Source organism: Vigna unguiculata, chromosome 7 (assembly GCF_004118075.2).
Source record: "Vigna unguiculata cultivar IT97K-499-35 chromosome 7, ASM411807v1, whole genome shotgun sequence".
NCBI classification, from domain to species: Eukaryota; Viridiplantae; Streptophyta; class Magnoliopsida; order Fabales; family Fabaceae; genus Vigna; species Vigna unguiculata.
Window position 1 is genome coordinate 20205846 of NC_040285.1, and position 18259 is coordinate 20224104.

At 32.8% G+C, this 18259-nt stretch overlaps 1 protein-coding gene across 3 annotated transcripts; it reads right to left on the minus strand.

Moving 5' to 3' along the window:
• Window positions 1–1611: 1611 nt before the first annotated feature.
• Window positions 1612–9815, minus strand: LOC114190552 (increased DNA methylation 1-like). 3 transcript variants are annotated; one of them, XM_028079488.1, is made up of 10 exons: window positions 9619–9815; window positions 9450–9526; window positions 7453–9364; window positions 6764–6905; window positions 6566–6648; window positions 6102–6337; window positions 4810–4896; window positions 3944–4043; window positions 3068–3281; window positions 1612–2942 (listed from the first exon to the last, which is right to left on the minus strand). In XM_028079488.1, the coding sequence occupies exons 3-10, from the start codon at window positions 9349–9351 to the stop codon at window positions 2029–2031; spliced, it is 3675 nt and encodes a 1224-aa protein (XP_027935289.1). In that variant the 5' UTR covers window positions 9352–9364; window positions 9450–9526; window positions 9619–9815; the 3' UTR covers window positions 1612–2028. The 3 variants fall into 3 exon arrangements, with proteins under 3 accessions (XP_027935289.1, XP_027935290.1, XP_027935288.1); XM_028079489.1 differs by lacking the exon at window positions 9450–9526; XM_028079487.1 differs by having other exon boundaries at window positions 7453–9526.
• Window positions 9816–18259: the final 8444 nt, after the last annotated feature.

The following is an 18259-nucleotide window of genomic DNA, read 5'->3' on the forward strand; positions in this document are numbered from 1 at the left end:
TATTAATATTTTGGGGATGACAAAATTTTAATTAAATTAATTTTTTAGTCTATTTTTTCATTTAAAAATATTAAATTAGTTTTTAAAAGTTTTTTTTTCTCAATTTAATAATAATTTTTTTAAAAATTGATATAATTTGAAGAAATGAATTTTTGTTGGATCAGTTTAGACCAAAAGTAAAACCGTTCATTGAACCAAATTTTTTGTCCAACCCCTAGTTACAAACTTTCATAAATATTATAAAATACTATTCAAAACCGGTTCTCTATCGTTTCATTCTAAATTAAAAGATTGAATATATTCTTAATCTTCCCATTTGACACCATCATTATTCTAATCCCTTAAAACTAGAATTTATTCCTCCAAAAAAATTTAGATCCTTGTCTACCAGAATGAAACTTATAATCACTTGAACACAATCTAGCTAATGAACAAAATATCTGTTACTCAGGCAGTGAATTTATTATATAGAGAAAATAATCTGTAACTTATCTATTCGTCAAAATATAGGAATATAATAAGAATTTATAAAATTAAATAAAAAATAAATGTCCAATTAATACATGTCTTATTATGATTATTCATTTAGCACGAGTGATAATTAGAAATATTATCAATTGTTATATGAAAAACAATACCAACAAAGTGAAGACAGAAAGATAAATATTATTTAAATAGGACTATTTTTTGCATATTGTTTAAGATTAAACCAAATAATTGTATAGTTTTGGATGATTAAATTCATCATATTGCTATCTTACAGATTAAAAAATCAATTATGTGAAATTAAGGTACTAAAAATATATTTAAATTCAAAGTTTTTTTAAAAATTCAAAAAATTCTATTTAACTATTGATTAAATATCTACTTTGTAAAAAAATCAGTTATAATCAATGAAAAAATTGCATGAATTATATTATTATTTTTTATTTTATATAAGAAAAAATAAAACATATTAGTTTACTAATTATTAAATTAAAAGAATTCTAATAAATTATAAAAATTATTCATAAAAAATAATTATAAAACTAAATACATTATAATTTTATTGTAGATTATTTTTATTTATTTTGTAAATAATTTCTATTACAGATAATTATTTTAATTTAGAAACAGCGACTTAAGAGATAAAATGATAAAAATTGTAAAATAAAAAATGACAAACAATTCCTTTTTTATTCCTTTTTTATTGTTATAGAAATATTTATTAAAATTTATTTAAAAAATGTACTATTAATATTTGTTTGGTGTGATGAAATAAATTTAACTTAATCATTTGTCACATTAGACAATTGACACCCAATTCAAAAGAGTACAATGTTGTTTGAAAATTCAAAGAGTTAAAATTGGTGAAATTAAAACAAATGATAAAATAGTAATATTCCAAAGGCAAAATAATGCATAGTATAAAAAATATAATGAAGATTTATTACATTGCTACTATGTTAATAATTTAATAGCCAATAAAAGGATAGAATATTAATAACTTCAAAATTCAAAAGATAAACATCACATTTTAAAATTCGAGATAAAAGTAATAAAATATAAGAACTTATAGATAAAATATACAATTTAAACCTAATCTATAAAAATTTTACGAACATGTTTAAATTTTAAAAGTCTTCCAGAAACATTGTCATAATATGGCATGGGTGACTATATCATCTGTACTATACAGTCAACTTGAATTCTGACTCTTCTAGGGAGAATGTTTAGAGGAGATAAACAAAACCAAGAGAAACATAATAAATGGTAGTTTGCTAAATCTGTTTTCTTTTTAAAAAAAAAATGAATACTGAAGAAGGGAATCTAACATTCCTAATTTAAGATTTTAGAGAAACAGGAATTACTAGAAGTTAAGATCACCCTATTCTATCGGCCAGATACTTCAAAATACACATACATTGTGTCGTCCATAAGTACAAAGATCAGGGCTTTTACTACCCTTCCCAGATTGCATTGCTAGATTCCCTTTGTTAGTGAATACCTCCAAATATAACCTACTTATACCTACAAGTGAAGCACAAATCAACTGGCTTGGTTTGACAAAAAAATCCCCTCTGTACTACCACGAGAAGCACTGCCAGTAGATGCACAACCAGAAGCAGTGTTAGGGCTCCATGGGGAGGGAGCACTGTTCTCTTCTGTTTGATCCACCTGCAAATCAGGCTCAGGTAGATCTGAAGACCCTTTCACCCAAGGCTTCTTATTGGTCATGTCCTGTGATGGAAGGTGCAATAACTCATTAGTGGCGGCAGTACCTTCCCCAGAGGCACAATCACCATTGGGTCTACCATTAGAACCACAAACACTAATAAATTCACCACGTTTTTCTTCTGTTCCTATGATGTTCTGTTGACCACAATCAGTGTCACTTCTCAGTTTACAACTGTCAGAAACAATAGATGAATCCTGGTGAATAGAGTCAGCAGAAAGTTTTGAATCCCTTGTAATACTTTCTGTACCGCAGGGTTCCGAGTCTTCCGCACTTTTGTTATTTGACAAAACTTCATTTGATACTGCAACATGATTAGGTAAGTTTTCAGTAACCTCCAACGAAACATTAACACACTGTACTTTTGTAGCCTCAGTGTTAATACAAGATGTGGTGTTCAACTGGCCATCTCCAGCTACGCCACTAGTATCAGTCACATCTTCGCAAACATTTTTTTTAGTGTTGTCCATCACTGGATTCTCATCACCTGTGTGACAAACAACTTCACATGTGTCATCTTTAGTAGATTGTCTACAACCATTAATGTTGCTAGCAACGGCAGGTACATTATTCACTGAACCCTCAGGGAGATGACAATCAGATTCATTAGATGTGGCTTCGTCATTTATTTGGCATGTATTAGGGCAGGGAGGAATCTCAATATAATTGATCAAATCAGATCCAGATGAGCCCGCACCATTGCAATTATATGCTATTTGATTGACAGCTACAATAAATAGTATTGGATAAAAATCAAGTTCAAATTTTCAAAGACAGATAGCATGTACATTTGTCACCAAGCATAATAAACTATAATAAAAGGAAAAAGTGTATAGGCAAATGCAAATGTACCTTCTGAAGGGATTGGATTATGACTAGCCATATCATGTTTTGATATCTTCTTCTGTAACATATCTACATGAGGAAATACCAATAGATTTGTATTATGTACTGTTTGCTTGATTGTTGATTCAAGTGGCTCAAACCCAAAAACAGAAGTCCAAGTTTCTCTGAGCTCTGAGATAGCTGGTATCACCAATAACTCAACATTTAAAGAGCTGAGTCCCTGGTAGTAGGAGAAAAGAACTTTTGATCTCAGTAAAATGGAAGACAAAAGAAATAAAATGAGAAAAATCTGAGGAGAAAATCGTGTCAGACCACAAAAGCATCTATCAAAGTGCAACATGATTCTTTCCTATGCTAAAACTAATACCTCTTTTGACACCCAATTAAAAGAAATTTCTACTGTTTTGCCAAACAGTTAATATAAGGGGATAAACTTATATTTACTGACTAGTTAACAGTACTTTACTTTTAAGATTCAGTGTCATCCAAGACACTGTTCATTGTTGTGCATGCATATAATAAATTAAGATGAAGATGTAAGCACAGTAAAACCTACTTTCATTTTCTTTACTTTCCAGTAACAAATCCCATGTTCCGATGTTGCTCTAAAACTTTCAAATCCAAAAAAAAAAAAGGTATTAAGCAAACCCTGTGTCCAATATCAGATGTTCATCTACCAAATAGCCTAAGACAGTAGTACCCCACCCTTCAGATAATATGGAACACGGATCATACATCTTTTACTAGTCTTTTACAGAAGATGTGGCAGAGTAACGTCAGGGAAAAAAAGTAACAAATTATAGGCCATAACAGAAGACAGATTTCTAAAAAAGAAAAACAAGAAGGTTTTGGCAACAAAAACTAATGAGACAATAAATTTACCAATTCAATGGCGTTTAGAAGCCTGCGGCACATTCCTTGTCGCCTGTACATATAGCGGGTTCCAATAAATGGCATCTCTGCTAGTTGGTTTCCATGGATCCTATTTGATGAATTAAGATGAAACATTGTTAGAATTTTTCACCAGGTAGGAAGGGAGTCGGTAGAAAATCTATGCAAAAGGAATTGTTTAGGTATATGGAAGAAAATAAAGAACAGAGTTAATGATTATCTCTTATCACAGAAGAAAAAGACAGCCCCACGGATTACATCAAATAATCACACAAGTTAAATATTCTACAAACGGAAAGTTTATGCCATGAAAATGAAAGTTCTGGAAAGGTAGACCCAAATAGCTAACTGCTGGCTGTCACATGGATATGGACGTGCAGCATGGCCAACTTTCTAAAATCTAGGACAAGACCGCGTCAATTTATTATATACAACAGTATGATGAAAACAACAATAAAGTAATTAAATCATAACAGAAGTATTTTAATAAAGGTACAAGTTGTGTTGATATTTCATATTAACTAACTCATACTTTGATACATGTGTGCTTCGATTAAGCACTAGCATTATATCAAGGGTATGTTAGGAGTGTTCACGCATCATAAAAAAGGTAAACATCGATAATATCCTGGTGAGATACCAATATCACAATTTTTTGAGTAAAAAGAATATGCCCCAAATTTGCAAAGTGCCAAAAAACATTGAACCCAACTGTTTGCAGTCCAATACCAACAGAAAGTATTAAATCATTGTTTAGCCACAGAATTCCATAAGCAGTCTTCAGGCTGCAATTATGTTAATTATTGACTGCTAAGGAAATCAAGTGTAAGCAAATATCAAAATTAGTAGACATTTACCTGATAGATGCAGCACAAATCATCTCATCACCTCTCTCTAGAATTGCAGTAACAAATCCACTATAGTTCAGACGATTGAAGTTTGACCTGACAAGATAAATGCTTTATGTTGTTACTAGCATCATGCACAGTCCTAGAATCATACCAATCCATTCAAATACAATATCAATGTTCTAGATACATGAAATTAGGTCACCGTTGTTTATTTACTTAAATATAAATGTAGCAACTGTGAAGAAAATTCAAAAAAGAAAATATATTTTCTGAAAGTTTACTAATAAGATATTACTGTGTATGAGAAATTTCATATATTATGAAACTGACATGTATAATTGTTAAAAATGAGCATTGAATGGATTTTATAGAAATAACCTTGACATGGATTCAATTGCTTAACCTGAATCTAGAGATTACTAATGTAACTTATGTAGTTATTTGTGGTCTACCAATTGCAATCATTGATCAATTACACAAGTTTGCAGAACAAGTGTAAACCTAGCTAGGTATCAGCATTGCACAGTACACATTGTCCATTAAGAGTTTGTAAGGATATCCAAAACCCACAAAAACCATTGCGGTTATAACTTATAAACCCACTCTTTCAGGAAGAGGACACCAACGTGTAGGCTGTTAAAGCAATCTATCTAGAGGATAAAACATCAACAAATATAAATCTCCCAGTTCATCACATCTACTCAATGAATGTTAGAAAGGGATCATGTCTAACTGAACATGAATTTCCATAAAGGGGAATATTCAGTAGATTCCAATTACGTATTTTTCCAATTCAATGACTAGGAATCATACATATGTATACTTCACAAATATAAAATATTAAAAATATGAGGTTATAATCTTTGCTGAATTTCTACACGTGAATGCAGCCACTACAAGACAGCCATCAGCTTATGATAATTGGCTGCACATTAGGATATAAATTCATTAGACACATTTGTTGCCTCGGATTGAATGCAATCACTAACATCAAGAAAAAGAATATTTTGGACGAGGACAGAGGTATAAAAGCACGTCAATTAAATGATAAGTATTTTGAAACTTCGTATATATGTCATAATTTAGTTTCAACAGAATATTCCCGAACTTTCATTCACAAATTATGTGATAACTTTTTAATTCACATACCCTTTTTATTGAAAAACTCGGACCCCATATAACACAATATTTTAATCAATTACATGCACAAAAAAGAAGTTGTCGGTATAACCAACAAGGCATTACAAAGAAGAAAAGTGGTTAAAAGAATGTGAACAGAAGAGGCAGGATGACCTTACCCACGGTTATACAGAATACTGTGGATCAGATTCACCCCACTTCTATGATCAATATACGGCATGAAGCACTCATCCATTATTGATAACGCCACAGCGAGCTTAGAATTACATTCAACCATCTGAGGTTTTTTCTGAGAATCATCAATGCCAACATCTGACCGCCTAATAAAAGTCCAAGCATACCCATCTTCAATTTCATGTCTAACCCCTAGGAGCATTTCAAGTCTCTCAGATAACTAGAGGACAAAATGAAAAAATAAAATTAGTTTGTTTACAATGACAATAAAATATTCTCCACATTTAGCAACAAAAACAATGAACCAGGAAGCAACAAATCATTGTACAGTTACCAATAAATATTGCAACTCAAACTTGATACAATTCAATTTACTACACCAAATAATCAAGCATCAACTAATTACAAGCAGCAATCAAGATTAAAGAACATGAAAAACAGTTCATACCTCTTGACATCTGTTTCCACAAAAGATCACATCATTGTAATCAATAGTATTGCAATCATTTGCCTCAATGCAGGATCTGTGATCTACGAAAGTCAAGAAAAATTATATTCATTTCAATCAAGGAAAAGCTACTGCTACACCAATTGAGAAAAACGTGTATCTGCTGAACAAAAGATTATATGTATGTATAGGACGTACATTTTTGCTCACATAGTCGGCACGTGAGTAATTTTGACACAGTAAGATCATCATCACTATCCTTTTGGTCTGAGCATCCATTAACTGACCCACAAAATTTGCAACAGCAATAAATGCAGTGCCAATCACCAGATGGAAACTTCTGCAAGACGCAAAAAAAAAGATCATTTACTTCCCACTACACTATTTTCCATATGCAGAAATGACATTGATACATCTGAAAACTAAAGATACAGAAACAACAATAAGAATTTCCCATTATTTCTTACAAAATGTTACAGGCATATCCATCTCAAATTTTCTAATAATAAATATTTATCTTCAGTAGACGATACTTAAGTTTTCTAGGTAGTGAACCAACCATCTAAGCCACAACCAACCAATATAAGTGACTGGGAACCACGGTGTTATCTGTCAAAACATGCTGATCCGATCAGCTTTGGAATTCAAAAAAAAAAAAAACACGACAATTTTAAGTAAAAAGATAGAAAACACACTAGTGCCCAGAAATGCAATAAAAATTACACCTAGACCTAATTAGCATAAAATCAAGTCATTTATCTGATATGTGACAGCTGGATAATGCATAATACACTGCGTTATCTATCCTAATAAGAAATTCACAATGAAACATATCTACTTAGATTAATTATATAAAGATCACTTTAAAATGACAATGAACGTCATACTTGTATATCCAAGCAGTCTTGATGGAATGTTGACGGGCAACCATCACAACATATCAAGTCTCCACCATCTCCACAGACCCCACAAGTATCATCATTCGGATCCTCACCCGCAACATCAACAAAATGAAAACCCTGACGTTCAGATTCATCTTGCTTATTCCACGAATCTAGCAAACACTGTAAAAGAGACTTTCCTTCCTCCACATATATATTTTGAAGGGGATCACCAAATTTTCTTCCTGCATGAACTTCAAATTCTGAAATTGTAATGACTTTATCACAGCAGCCACAATGAATGCCATCTCCTGTGATCTTACCATCCAATGCTGCACTTTTATCTTCGGGTGCCTTATAATGAACCTTCGCATTTAGAAGGACTGTGCCCAAATCAATCATCCAGGCAAACAAAGTTCTTTTTCCACTGTACAGTACATATCCCTCAGTTTCTGAATCTATCTCCTTAGCATTACGAACCAATGGACCACTTCGCAGCTTATGTTGTGTTTTGTGTCGCTTATGATCCCTCACAAGAACTGGCATCCTGTTCGGTGATATAGAATCTGTGTCTCCAGGTGACCGTTTCCTTTTCATTTTCCTCTTCACTGACTTACCCACGGCTGCACCAGAACCTGACCTTCCTTTGTTTTTATTCCCACCCTTTCCCCCTTTCTTTACAGATTTAACCTTCCCTTGTCTTTGCTTTTTAATTACCTTAGTGAGTATTTGGAAATCCTCAGCTGCTATTGGTGTAAATTTGAAGCCCGGCCCATATGCCTTACCTTCACCATTACCAGCTTCATAATACTCTTTAAGCCTTTTGTAGGCCAAGGTGATTGACCAGTGCGTGTGTCCGTCCAGACTAACATAAACTGCATCATGGTACTCTCTACCATTCCTAGGTCTATAGTCAACTGTCCAGCCGGCAGCTGAGAGAATTTCCTTTATTTGATCCCTCACTAACTGCTTAACTCTATTTCTTCCACTTTTCTCGGAGACAAGTGCATTATCAGTATTTGATCTTACTGGTGAGGCCACCACATTGTTCCCAGTTTCCAAAGCCTTAGTGAATTTAGACTTCTTGACAGAAGAGACTTCCTTCTTTTCTAACTCAACCCCAGCAGATTTCCTTGAATCCGCATCATCAATTGCATTCACATTAGCATCACGTCTCATAGTTAAACTCTTTTTATCTTTTCGAAGGACAACCTTTTCTTTTCTATTATGCACCACCACATGGTTTTGTTTGCTGGCAAGAGGGGGTCTTCCACGCTTACGTGGCGACTGATGAACTGGTTGATCTTCCACTTTCAACTTTATTTTGGGAGGCCTCCCACGCTTTCGTTTCAAATTCCCTGTGCCATTCTCTGCCTTCTTCACCTTAGCTTTTTCATTCTCATAACTATCAGCCAAAAATTCACCAGCTTCTTCACATTCCGTCTTAACTTTCACCGTCTCAACCCCACTACATTCTCTATCACTCTCAGAAACAGCATCCTCACTCTCTCCATAATACACTCTTCTATCCTTCACCCCCTTAGACCTTGAGCGCAACACTCGACCCCCAACCAGTACTTCATTATTTGAACCTTGCTCCTTCTTTGCCTTCTTATCTACCTCAACTACTACAGTATCACCCCCACCACTAAAACAACCCTTACCACTCTCATTCTCTTCCAAGTCAACCTCACCACTTGCACTCACATTCAAATCAAAGCCACATTCTTCTTTAACATCAAGTGCAACTTCACCCTTCTTCTCAATCGTTGAGTTCTGCACCTCCAAACCCTCACCACCCTTATCAACAGCCTCGCTCTTCACAACAACCTTTTTCTTGTGAACAACTTCTTCGCCTCCAGAAACCGTCCCCAAACGCGCCCGCGATCTCAGCCCCTCTCTCATTTCTCACGGAACCCTAATTCCACAAACACCGTACAGTATAGTTATTAGGGTAAACCAAAACAAAACCCAAACGCATAAAATACCGATTCCATTCTGACCAGAAAAAAGAAAAAACTAAAGGCACAGTTGTGCAGATGAAGCAAAACACATGTGAGGTATGTCTCCCAATCAGCCTCTGAAACCGGCAACAAAGAGCAGACCGTTAAAGAAAAATCGAATAGAAAAGTCAGATCAACATGAAACGCTTGCAAAAGTTTGGAAGCTTACCAATGTGCTAGAATTTGCCAGAAATTCTACGAGACCTGGACCTCCACGCAATGAATCATTCGGTTCCGTTGAAGTAGAAAGCGTATTACGTACCAATATTGCTTTGGAATTCAAGGTTTTAGAGCGAGAAAGAGAGGAATAGAGAGAGACACCAAGAGGGGTTTAGGAGAGTGAGAGAGAAGACGCACAATTGACAATACAAAAATAAATATATACGGTGGGAGAGCGCGTGTTCAGACTTTCCACTTTCTTTCTTCTCTTTTTATTTTTTTGTTAAACTTGCTAATCAGATATATGGAGCCAAAAAAACACCCTTCAATTTGATTTTCTAATATTCTAAATATCTTTTGGTATTTTCTATTAAAAAAGAGGCATTTTATTTTTTAAAAACCAACAGAAAAAAGATAATTGGAAAGCTCTGTTATTTTTCCGTTAAAGAAAGAAGTAGAAGATATTCTGTTTTCATATTTTAGTGGGAAAAGAATAGAATGGTTGAAATATTGTTGTTTTGTATGGTGGTGGTGACGGTGAGTTCTTAACTATTGGCGGCACTGGTGTGGTTCCCATTTGCGTTGTCCAAACCTAAAACCCTCCCTATTTTGCAGTCCTATTTCGTGGACTCCAAGAACCTTTTATCTCTCTCTCCGACACTGCCATATTTAAACTCGGCATTTGTTTCCTCTTGCTCAATTCATTAATTTAATGGTAAATCATGCCAAATTATTTTCCTCTTTTTAGAAATTCTTTAACAATTTGGATAACTGTAATAGATGTAATAGATGACGTGCCAGGACTTGAAATTGGGTAGTTTCTTTCTACTCTGGCTTTGGCTGAAGTAGCAACGTGTTAGAGGTAAATATAAGAAATTTAATTTTGTTGTATTTGAGTCGAAAATAATATAATCTTTAAATTGTTTTAAATTGGTTTACGTATGAATATTATAGAAGTATATAAATTTTTCGATGATTCCAAACTCCCTCCGAACAAATCTCCCAGAACAGATGAATATGTTATTTTATTCAGAGAAGAAATTATAGAGACTCGGATAGACAGATATGGGAGATGGATAAGAGAATAATTAATCTTATTAATCTTAACTGTGAAAATAGAATGCTAGATTCTATAAGATTAAATTAAAACAGAATCCTGTTATCAAAATTTTATAAGATTTTTCAAATAAAAATAAATTTTAAAATGTGTTAATTATAATATTATCCTTATCAAAAATATGTTCATATTATCCTTGCCAAAAATATAATAACTAAATCAAACTTGGTTCATTCTTCTTCGATCTTTCTCCTTTGAAACTTTTTTTTCTTCTCTTAAAATCTAAATCCCTAAAACTAGATTAGTTTATCTTCTTGTTTCTTGTGGAAAAGTTCTACAAGCTAGTTAAGGTAGATGATAAAATATCACAAGCACGGGCGGAATATAAGAGGGCAATGGGCGCCGGTTCCAATTTTTAAAAATTTTTAAATTATATGTAGTATATTGAAAATATTAAAAATTGTTGGGAATTTAATAGGTATTTTTATTTTTTATAAAATATAAATAATTAATAAAATATAAAATTAAATATAAAAAAATACTTTTTTGATTTTTGAGTTTTTTATCACTTGAATTCATCTCTCATTGTCACCTTGTTTTATTGTTTTTAAATAAAAATAATCTTAGACATTAATTATGATCTTGTTCTTATTTCTCCTAAGTTAATAATTAAATATTAATTTAATAGTTAGTATTAGTTTTTTATCTCATGATTTTTTTATATTCATTTTTCATAAATATAATGTACTGCATATTTTTTTCATAATTAATTTTTAATTGTTGCTTAATTATCATATATATGATTATTCAGTAATAATGTTTCTCAATTTTTAATTAGATTATGATAAATTATTGATAAGTTAGATAATATGAAGGAACAACGAGCAATCCTTAATATATGTGTGATTGTGTGTGCGTAAACAAGGAACCTATATGCTAATCTCGCTCAGGCGAGCCAGGCTCGCCTAGGCGAAAGTTACAGAGTTTTCACCCTGACTCTGCTCGAGCCACTCGCTCAGGCAGAGGCTTGTGGTTTTTGGGTGACATCTTATCTCGCTCAAGCGAGTGTATCTCGCCTAAGCGAGAAATCGAGGGTTGTGAGGCTTGAATGGGCATCTCGCTTAGGCGAGAGGTTCTCGCTTAAGCGAGAACTCGTGTGAAGTTTTGTATTAAGCTTGACTTGTCGCCTAGGCGAGAGTGTTGGCCTTAGGCGAAGGGAGGGCTCGCCCAAGCGAGATAGGCTCGCCTAAGCGAGGCTTCACAAGTAAGCTACTGTAGCACACTCGCTCAGGCAAGAAAGATTAGCTTAAGCAAGACAGGCCTGGTCGCTCAAGCTAAGTCTTCTAGCCCAAGCGAGTTTAGTGCAGTTTGTGTGTGTAGTACGCATTGATGCGAACGTGGATCAGGAGATGATGTGTCATGAGTGGGTAGGTTCATGGATGATGGTTAACATGTGATGATATGAGCGGGGAGGTTCATACTCAATTACTCTCCTGTGGGGATACGAGCGAGGTAGGTTCGTATGTTCCGTGCTCATAGTTAAGAGATGCTGCGTGCGGGGAGGTATGTAGTTGGTGGATCACATGTGTTGGACTACGGGCGGGCAGGTCCGAAGAGTAGGACTACGAGCGGGGAGGTTCGTAGGCGCAGGACCACGAGCGGGCAGGTTCGTGTGAGCATCATAAATCCTAAGTCCATGGCTAACTTTGTTGTTGAATTGGAGGTTGAAAAAACTTGGGGGGTATTAAGTATTTGACCATGGTCTAGCTATGATAATATATTTGGGTGTATTTATATTATTTAATTGATATGTTTCTTATATTCTTTTGAGCTTACCATTTATGTTTGTGCTTGACGATGATCGTGTAATTATTTACACGGGAGCAGTTGATGATACAGGTAAAGCTGCTAACACCTGAGATGGAGAGAGGGGCTAGCTTGGGATTCGAGCTAGGAACTATTTATAAATTCTATTATTTTATTGGATTTTGAAAATTGTAATAAGAATGTTTTTATAGCTTTAATTAACCTTCGACGGTTGGAATAATTTATGAATATTTCCTGTGTTTGGGATTAATAACAGTTTGATGTTGAATTTATTTTCTTGATTATTTATTTTAAATAAGTAATTTCCAATAGGAATGTTTCACAAAGCATTGGTATAATGATGGAAAAACAATAACAATAGCCAAAAAATATCAAAGTATGGAACAAAAATAATTTCCCCAATTTTGCAATAATCTATCATGATAAAAAACAATGGAAAAGGCCACAATAATTGCAATAGTTAACATCAATATTTTTAACATGAAAAAACCTCTCAATGTGAGAAGTAAAATTCTTCAGTCACAAGCTAGTAAATCAAGCTTTACTAAGATCAAATATGGGTATAAGAGAGTTAAATCATTTTATTGAAGCATCTTAGTAAATATGCCAACAAATTTTCTCTCTTTTCTCTCCTCCAAAGACTATGACTTACACACACTCTCTTGACCTAAAAGACCCTATCCACTTAGGTTAAATAGTGAGACAAAATGGGCTTGACTAGGTTGGACATTTTAGACACGTAGTTGGGAATCAATCCAACACATCATCCCATTCACAACTATATGGAGGTGACCACTAATCTGACTATCTCACAACAAGCTTCAAACTTCTTCCTTGGTAGAGCCTTAGTCATCATATCAACACCATTGTCATCTTATGAACTTCATCCAAATCCAACAACTTAGACACTAAGGGCCTAGAATTGGACCTACAACCAAAAGACTCAATCTCATTTTATTAGACATATGATATGAACATCAAAATTTACTTTAGGAAAGTGATTAGGTAGTTGAGTATTTCTCATAAAAACATTGGTACAGTCATAATTATTTATTTCTCGAGAATATTAGTCATTTATCAGCCAACAAAAGAGACATATACTCACTACCTAACATTGGCGATGTCGAGATAGTCTAAAGTTTGGCCTATGAACATCCTAGTTCAGGGCGATATTCTGAACTAACTAGATATTCACCTACTTAGACCCCACCGTGGTCCATGTCTTTCATCTCGTAGTGTACCAAACTATGACTTCCCAAATACAAACACTTTGACATTGGTTTGATCTCATCTCACTGAAATCAGACTTAAGACTCTTTCTTAACTAACATACTCTTAGGTATGCTCAAAGATCATAAAATGTGATGACTATCAAGTTATGTCATCTTTCACCAATAATACATACATCGTCCAAACAAACACAAAGAGTATACAATAACAATAAAACATATATGTAACTTTCTTTTATCTAAGTTCACCGAATAAAATAATATTTACAATTAAAATAATAATGTTTTAAAGAATACAAAATAAAATAAGAATCAAACAAGAACTTTAAATAAAGAATTATATATGATTAGAATATTATAAACAAATAAATAACAAAAATATAAATTAATATAAAGGATGAATGCATAACTAAAGATAAATGGAATAAAAATAAATAAGAGCTATGTGTAACTAGAAATAAATAAATAGAATCAGTACATAATTGGAGATAAATTAAAAGACATAATTAAGTATGACCGAGATGTAATTGAAGATAAAATTAAATAAAATAAATAAACAAAACCAATGTGTAATTGGAGATAAATAAGATTAAGTAAATAAACAGGACATGTTGTAACTAAAGGTAATTTAAATTGAAAAAATAAATAAGACCAATGTGTAACTAGAGGTAAATAAAATAAATAAGAAGGACCAATATGTAACTGGAGATAAATAAAATAAAATAAATAAATAAGATCAATACATGACTAGAAATAAATAAAATAAAATAAATATAAATAAATGAAAAGGATAACAATTGAAAACAAGTTAAATGGAAAAAGTAAAATAATATATAATTCAAAATAAATAAAATATTTATATAACACGTGAATTTATCAATATTAACATCATAGATGTCAACAGGGCGGGTAGAATACGAGTAATAGGTCCCTTGTACCTTACCCGCTCGATAAATATTCGTCCCATATCCGTACGGGTATCCATTATGCGGATACCCGTCTATTTTTTCAATATCCGCAGATATTCGCGATACCCATAGATATTTACAAAAAATATGTAATAAACAAATATTTAAACCATAAATTCAAGTAGATTAAAATACATTATTGTCTTAAATTTCAAATAAAGTTCAAATAAACTCAAGTTCATACAACCCAAATAATTATACAAGTAAATATAAAATGATGTTCAACACAATAGAAATGATTTAATTGGTGTTAGGATCAACAAGCTTACTTTCTCTAATTGATTTCTGAAAAATAAACAAATAAAAAATCACTAAAAATTTGATTTTATCATTTATTTTTGAATGAAATATTAAAGAAATCACTAACTTCATTCATGTCCACACTACAACAAAAATCACTTTAGACAACAACATAAAATTGTTATATAAATTATAAAAACCGTGGTCTAAAGATTAGACCACAATTTCTTAGATGTGGTATAGGTGAGTGTAGCTATAGGTAATAGACAATGGTTTTTAGTACGACAATACTTTTAAAACTGTTGTTTAAAATTCTCACAATAGACAACAGTTTTTTAGGTTGATTTTAGACCTTACCTATATTTTTAAACCACATTTTTACTGGTTTTGCCCCCATAATTTAAAGCAACAGTTATATAATCATGGACTTTCATGATATTTATACAATATTTATAAAAATGTTGTTTATTATATGTTTAGGCTGCATTTATTTAACCGTTATCTAATTTTGTGTGGTCTAAACTACACATTGTTGTAGTGTCACATCTTGATACATTGTATAAAGTTTCATGTTGTTAGTTTTAATCTAAAATAGCCTGAAAACATAACAAGTTCACTAAAAATTTCTAACAATCACTTAAATAAAATATTTAATTAGAAGTGTTAATTTCATTACCTTCCATGTCAGTCCATAACCAGTCTTAGAGACACATCAACGCCTTCATAGTATCTGAAAGTAATCTACTGCGATGTGGAGTAAGAATTCGACCACCATTACTAAATGATGACTCAGAAGCAACAATTGAGATTGGAATTGCTAGAATGTCTCTCGCCAACATTTGCAAGGTTGGGTATTTTAACTCATTAGTTTTCCACCACACTAAGATATCAAATTGTGCATCTTAATCAGGAAGTATTGCCTCTTCTAAATACTGATCAAATTCTAACTTGAAATTTGGTGTGTCACTTCTCTTTGCAATCTTATGTTTTGCAAAATTTGACCTCCAACTTTCTTTTCTTCCAAGAACACCTACATCCACTACATTTAGGTTTGAACTTTAGGATTAAGCAGCCAATTCTTTACCCTGGACTTTAATGGCATACTCTTTTACCAAATCTTAAGAAATATATTTTACCCTCTCAATTTCATAATGAGAATTTTCTCTATAAATTTGAGGGAAAAAAATAATCTAACTAGTCAATTTTGTACTTGGGATCTAATACAATTCCTACCTCCATCACCCTCAAATACTTATCAAATCTAGTAATCATGGTTGCAGCCATTTCATGAATAATGGAATTAGGACAGGAAAGTCATTCAATCAAAGCCAACTTAATTTCATATATTTTTGGGAAAACGACATTCACTGTTGGATACAAAGTACCAGTAGATAAAATGGTAACATCATAAAATATTCCAACCTTTGACAAATCTCATTTGCCATCATCCAATCATATTCACTAGGTAAAGCTTTATATTGATTATCTCGTTGTGACAATCTATGAAATACATCTTTGTATTGTGTAGCAACTTGAAGCATAAAAAATGTAGAATTCCATGTAGTCTCGTAATCAAGAACTAATTGTTTCTTAAATGGAATGTTCACTTGACCACATGTCTTTATAAATTTCTACTCTCTTTTAGGTGTTGTTGTCCAAAAGTGAACACTTTCTCTAATCTTTTCAATGGCATCAAAGATTATATATAAACCATCTTTAACAATCAGATTTAAAATATGAGCACAACAATGCATGTGAAATAATTGGCCACCTAAAATAAGAGTTCTAGGTAAAATCTTCTCTAAAACTCGCTCAATCATAGCATCATTTATAAGGCAATTATCAATCGTCAAAGTGGACAAGTTTCGATCTAAATTCCAGTCCATCAAATATTGAACTAAGACATCAACAAGAACTTTGCTTGTATAAGGAGTAGGTACATAAATGAACCTAACATGAAGATAAATATTTTAATAATCTATTCATAAACAAGTAAAGAAAATAATACAAATTGTAGTTATATAATTTAGAAACATTACCTCACAAGTCGACTTTCTAGGTTCCACGAATCAGTTATAAAGTAATCAGTGATGTCATGTAACCTCTACTTTGGTTGAGTAATGATAGTTTAACTCACCAAATTTGACCCCTTTTTAACCTACCTACATGTCACTAAGATGTGGCATTTTGATTTTTAGTTTTCAATTTTTTTAACTTCTATGACGTGACATTTGCATTGATTGGTGTAGTCCAGAGCGAAAGAGGGCATTTGTAGTTCAAGTTTCAAGCCAACTCTTTTCATTCTTTCATTCGTTTCCCCTTAGCGTCTCTCATCTCACACCATTGAAATATCCTCAAGTCTTTGTTTGTTGGGACAAGGTTCTTCGCTTTTTCTTTTCCATCGGAGGCACCTTGGAACATTGGCTGATGCAGAAATTTAGTGAAAAAGAAGGGTTAGGGTTTTGTCTTTCTTCCTCGTAAGGAACACACCCACATGCACATTCATCGATTCTTTTTTTTTTTCATTCCACATCTCTCATTGTGTATCCTATTCGGTCTCTTGGGTAAGTGAGAGTTTCTATCTTCATCCTCTCTCTATCGTTTTAGGGTTTTTTTTGTTATTTCTCTCCCTGTTCGTCTTTTTTTTGTTGGGCTTATTGTTCATGACCTGAGTTTGTTTACTATATGTGTATGAGTGTGTGTGTGTGTGTGTGTGTATTTATAAGATTCAAAATTTGATTTATTGAAGCTCTACAGGTTCACAGTTCACTCTTGTGAGTGTGTGCAGAGAAATAAAATCATTTGCCTTTTCTAATTTTTATCACATAGGGATCAATGCATTCCTATCTTAAGAATAAGTGGTGTAAGGAAGACTTGGTTTGTGGTTTTCCAAGATTGTTATTTGGTCGTCACTCCATCTGATTTTGTTATTATTTACAATGAGTCAATGATGGAGTAATTTAAAAAATTGAGCCCATCATCTGTAACAACAACGGTTGGATCTTACCTTTTGATTGTGTTATCATTTACAATGATTCAATGATGTAGTAATTTTAAAAATTAAGCCCACCATCTGTAAGTGTTAGACCTGAGTGGAAGTTATTTTGTTTTCTTAACTATTAACTTTGATTGATTTCTTTTTTTAACTATGTTTGTCTCCTATTATATTTACTGATATTCATAGGTTAGTGAACTTGGCATTTGAAGGTTGTAGATACTGTCATACCAGAATCTAACTAGAAGCCAGGAGCTTGATTCAAACTAACTGGTTTTATTTTTATTGGAACTTGTATTTTATCCTTTATGTTTGGCGTTTGAAGGTTTATGCTT

What these genes read in the sequence shown, in the direction of transcription:
- LOC114190552 (XM_028079489.1), bottom strand. Translation starts at nt 9,351, where the DNA reads ATGAGAGAGGGGCTGAGATCGCGGGCGCGTTTGGGGACGGTTTCTGGA. An exon ending in AGTATTCTGTATAACCGTGG is followed by an intron (nt 4,897 to 6,101) that starts GTAAGGTCATCC and finishes TTATCTTGTCAG; the next exon opens with GTCAAACTTCAATCGTCTGA. An exon ending in TAATCCAATCCCTTCAGAAG is followed by an intron (nt 2,943 to 3,067) that starts GTACATTTGCAT and finishes TATTTATTGTAG; the next exon opens with CTGTCAATCAAATAGCATAT.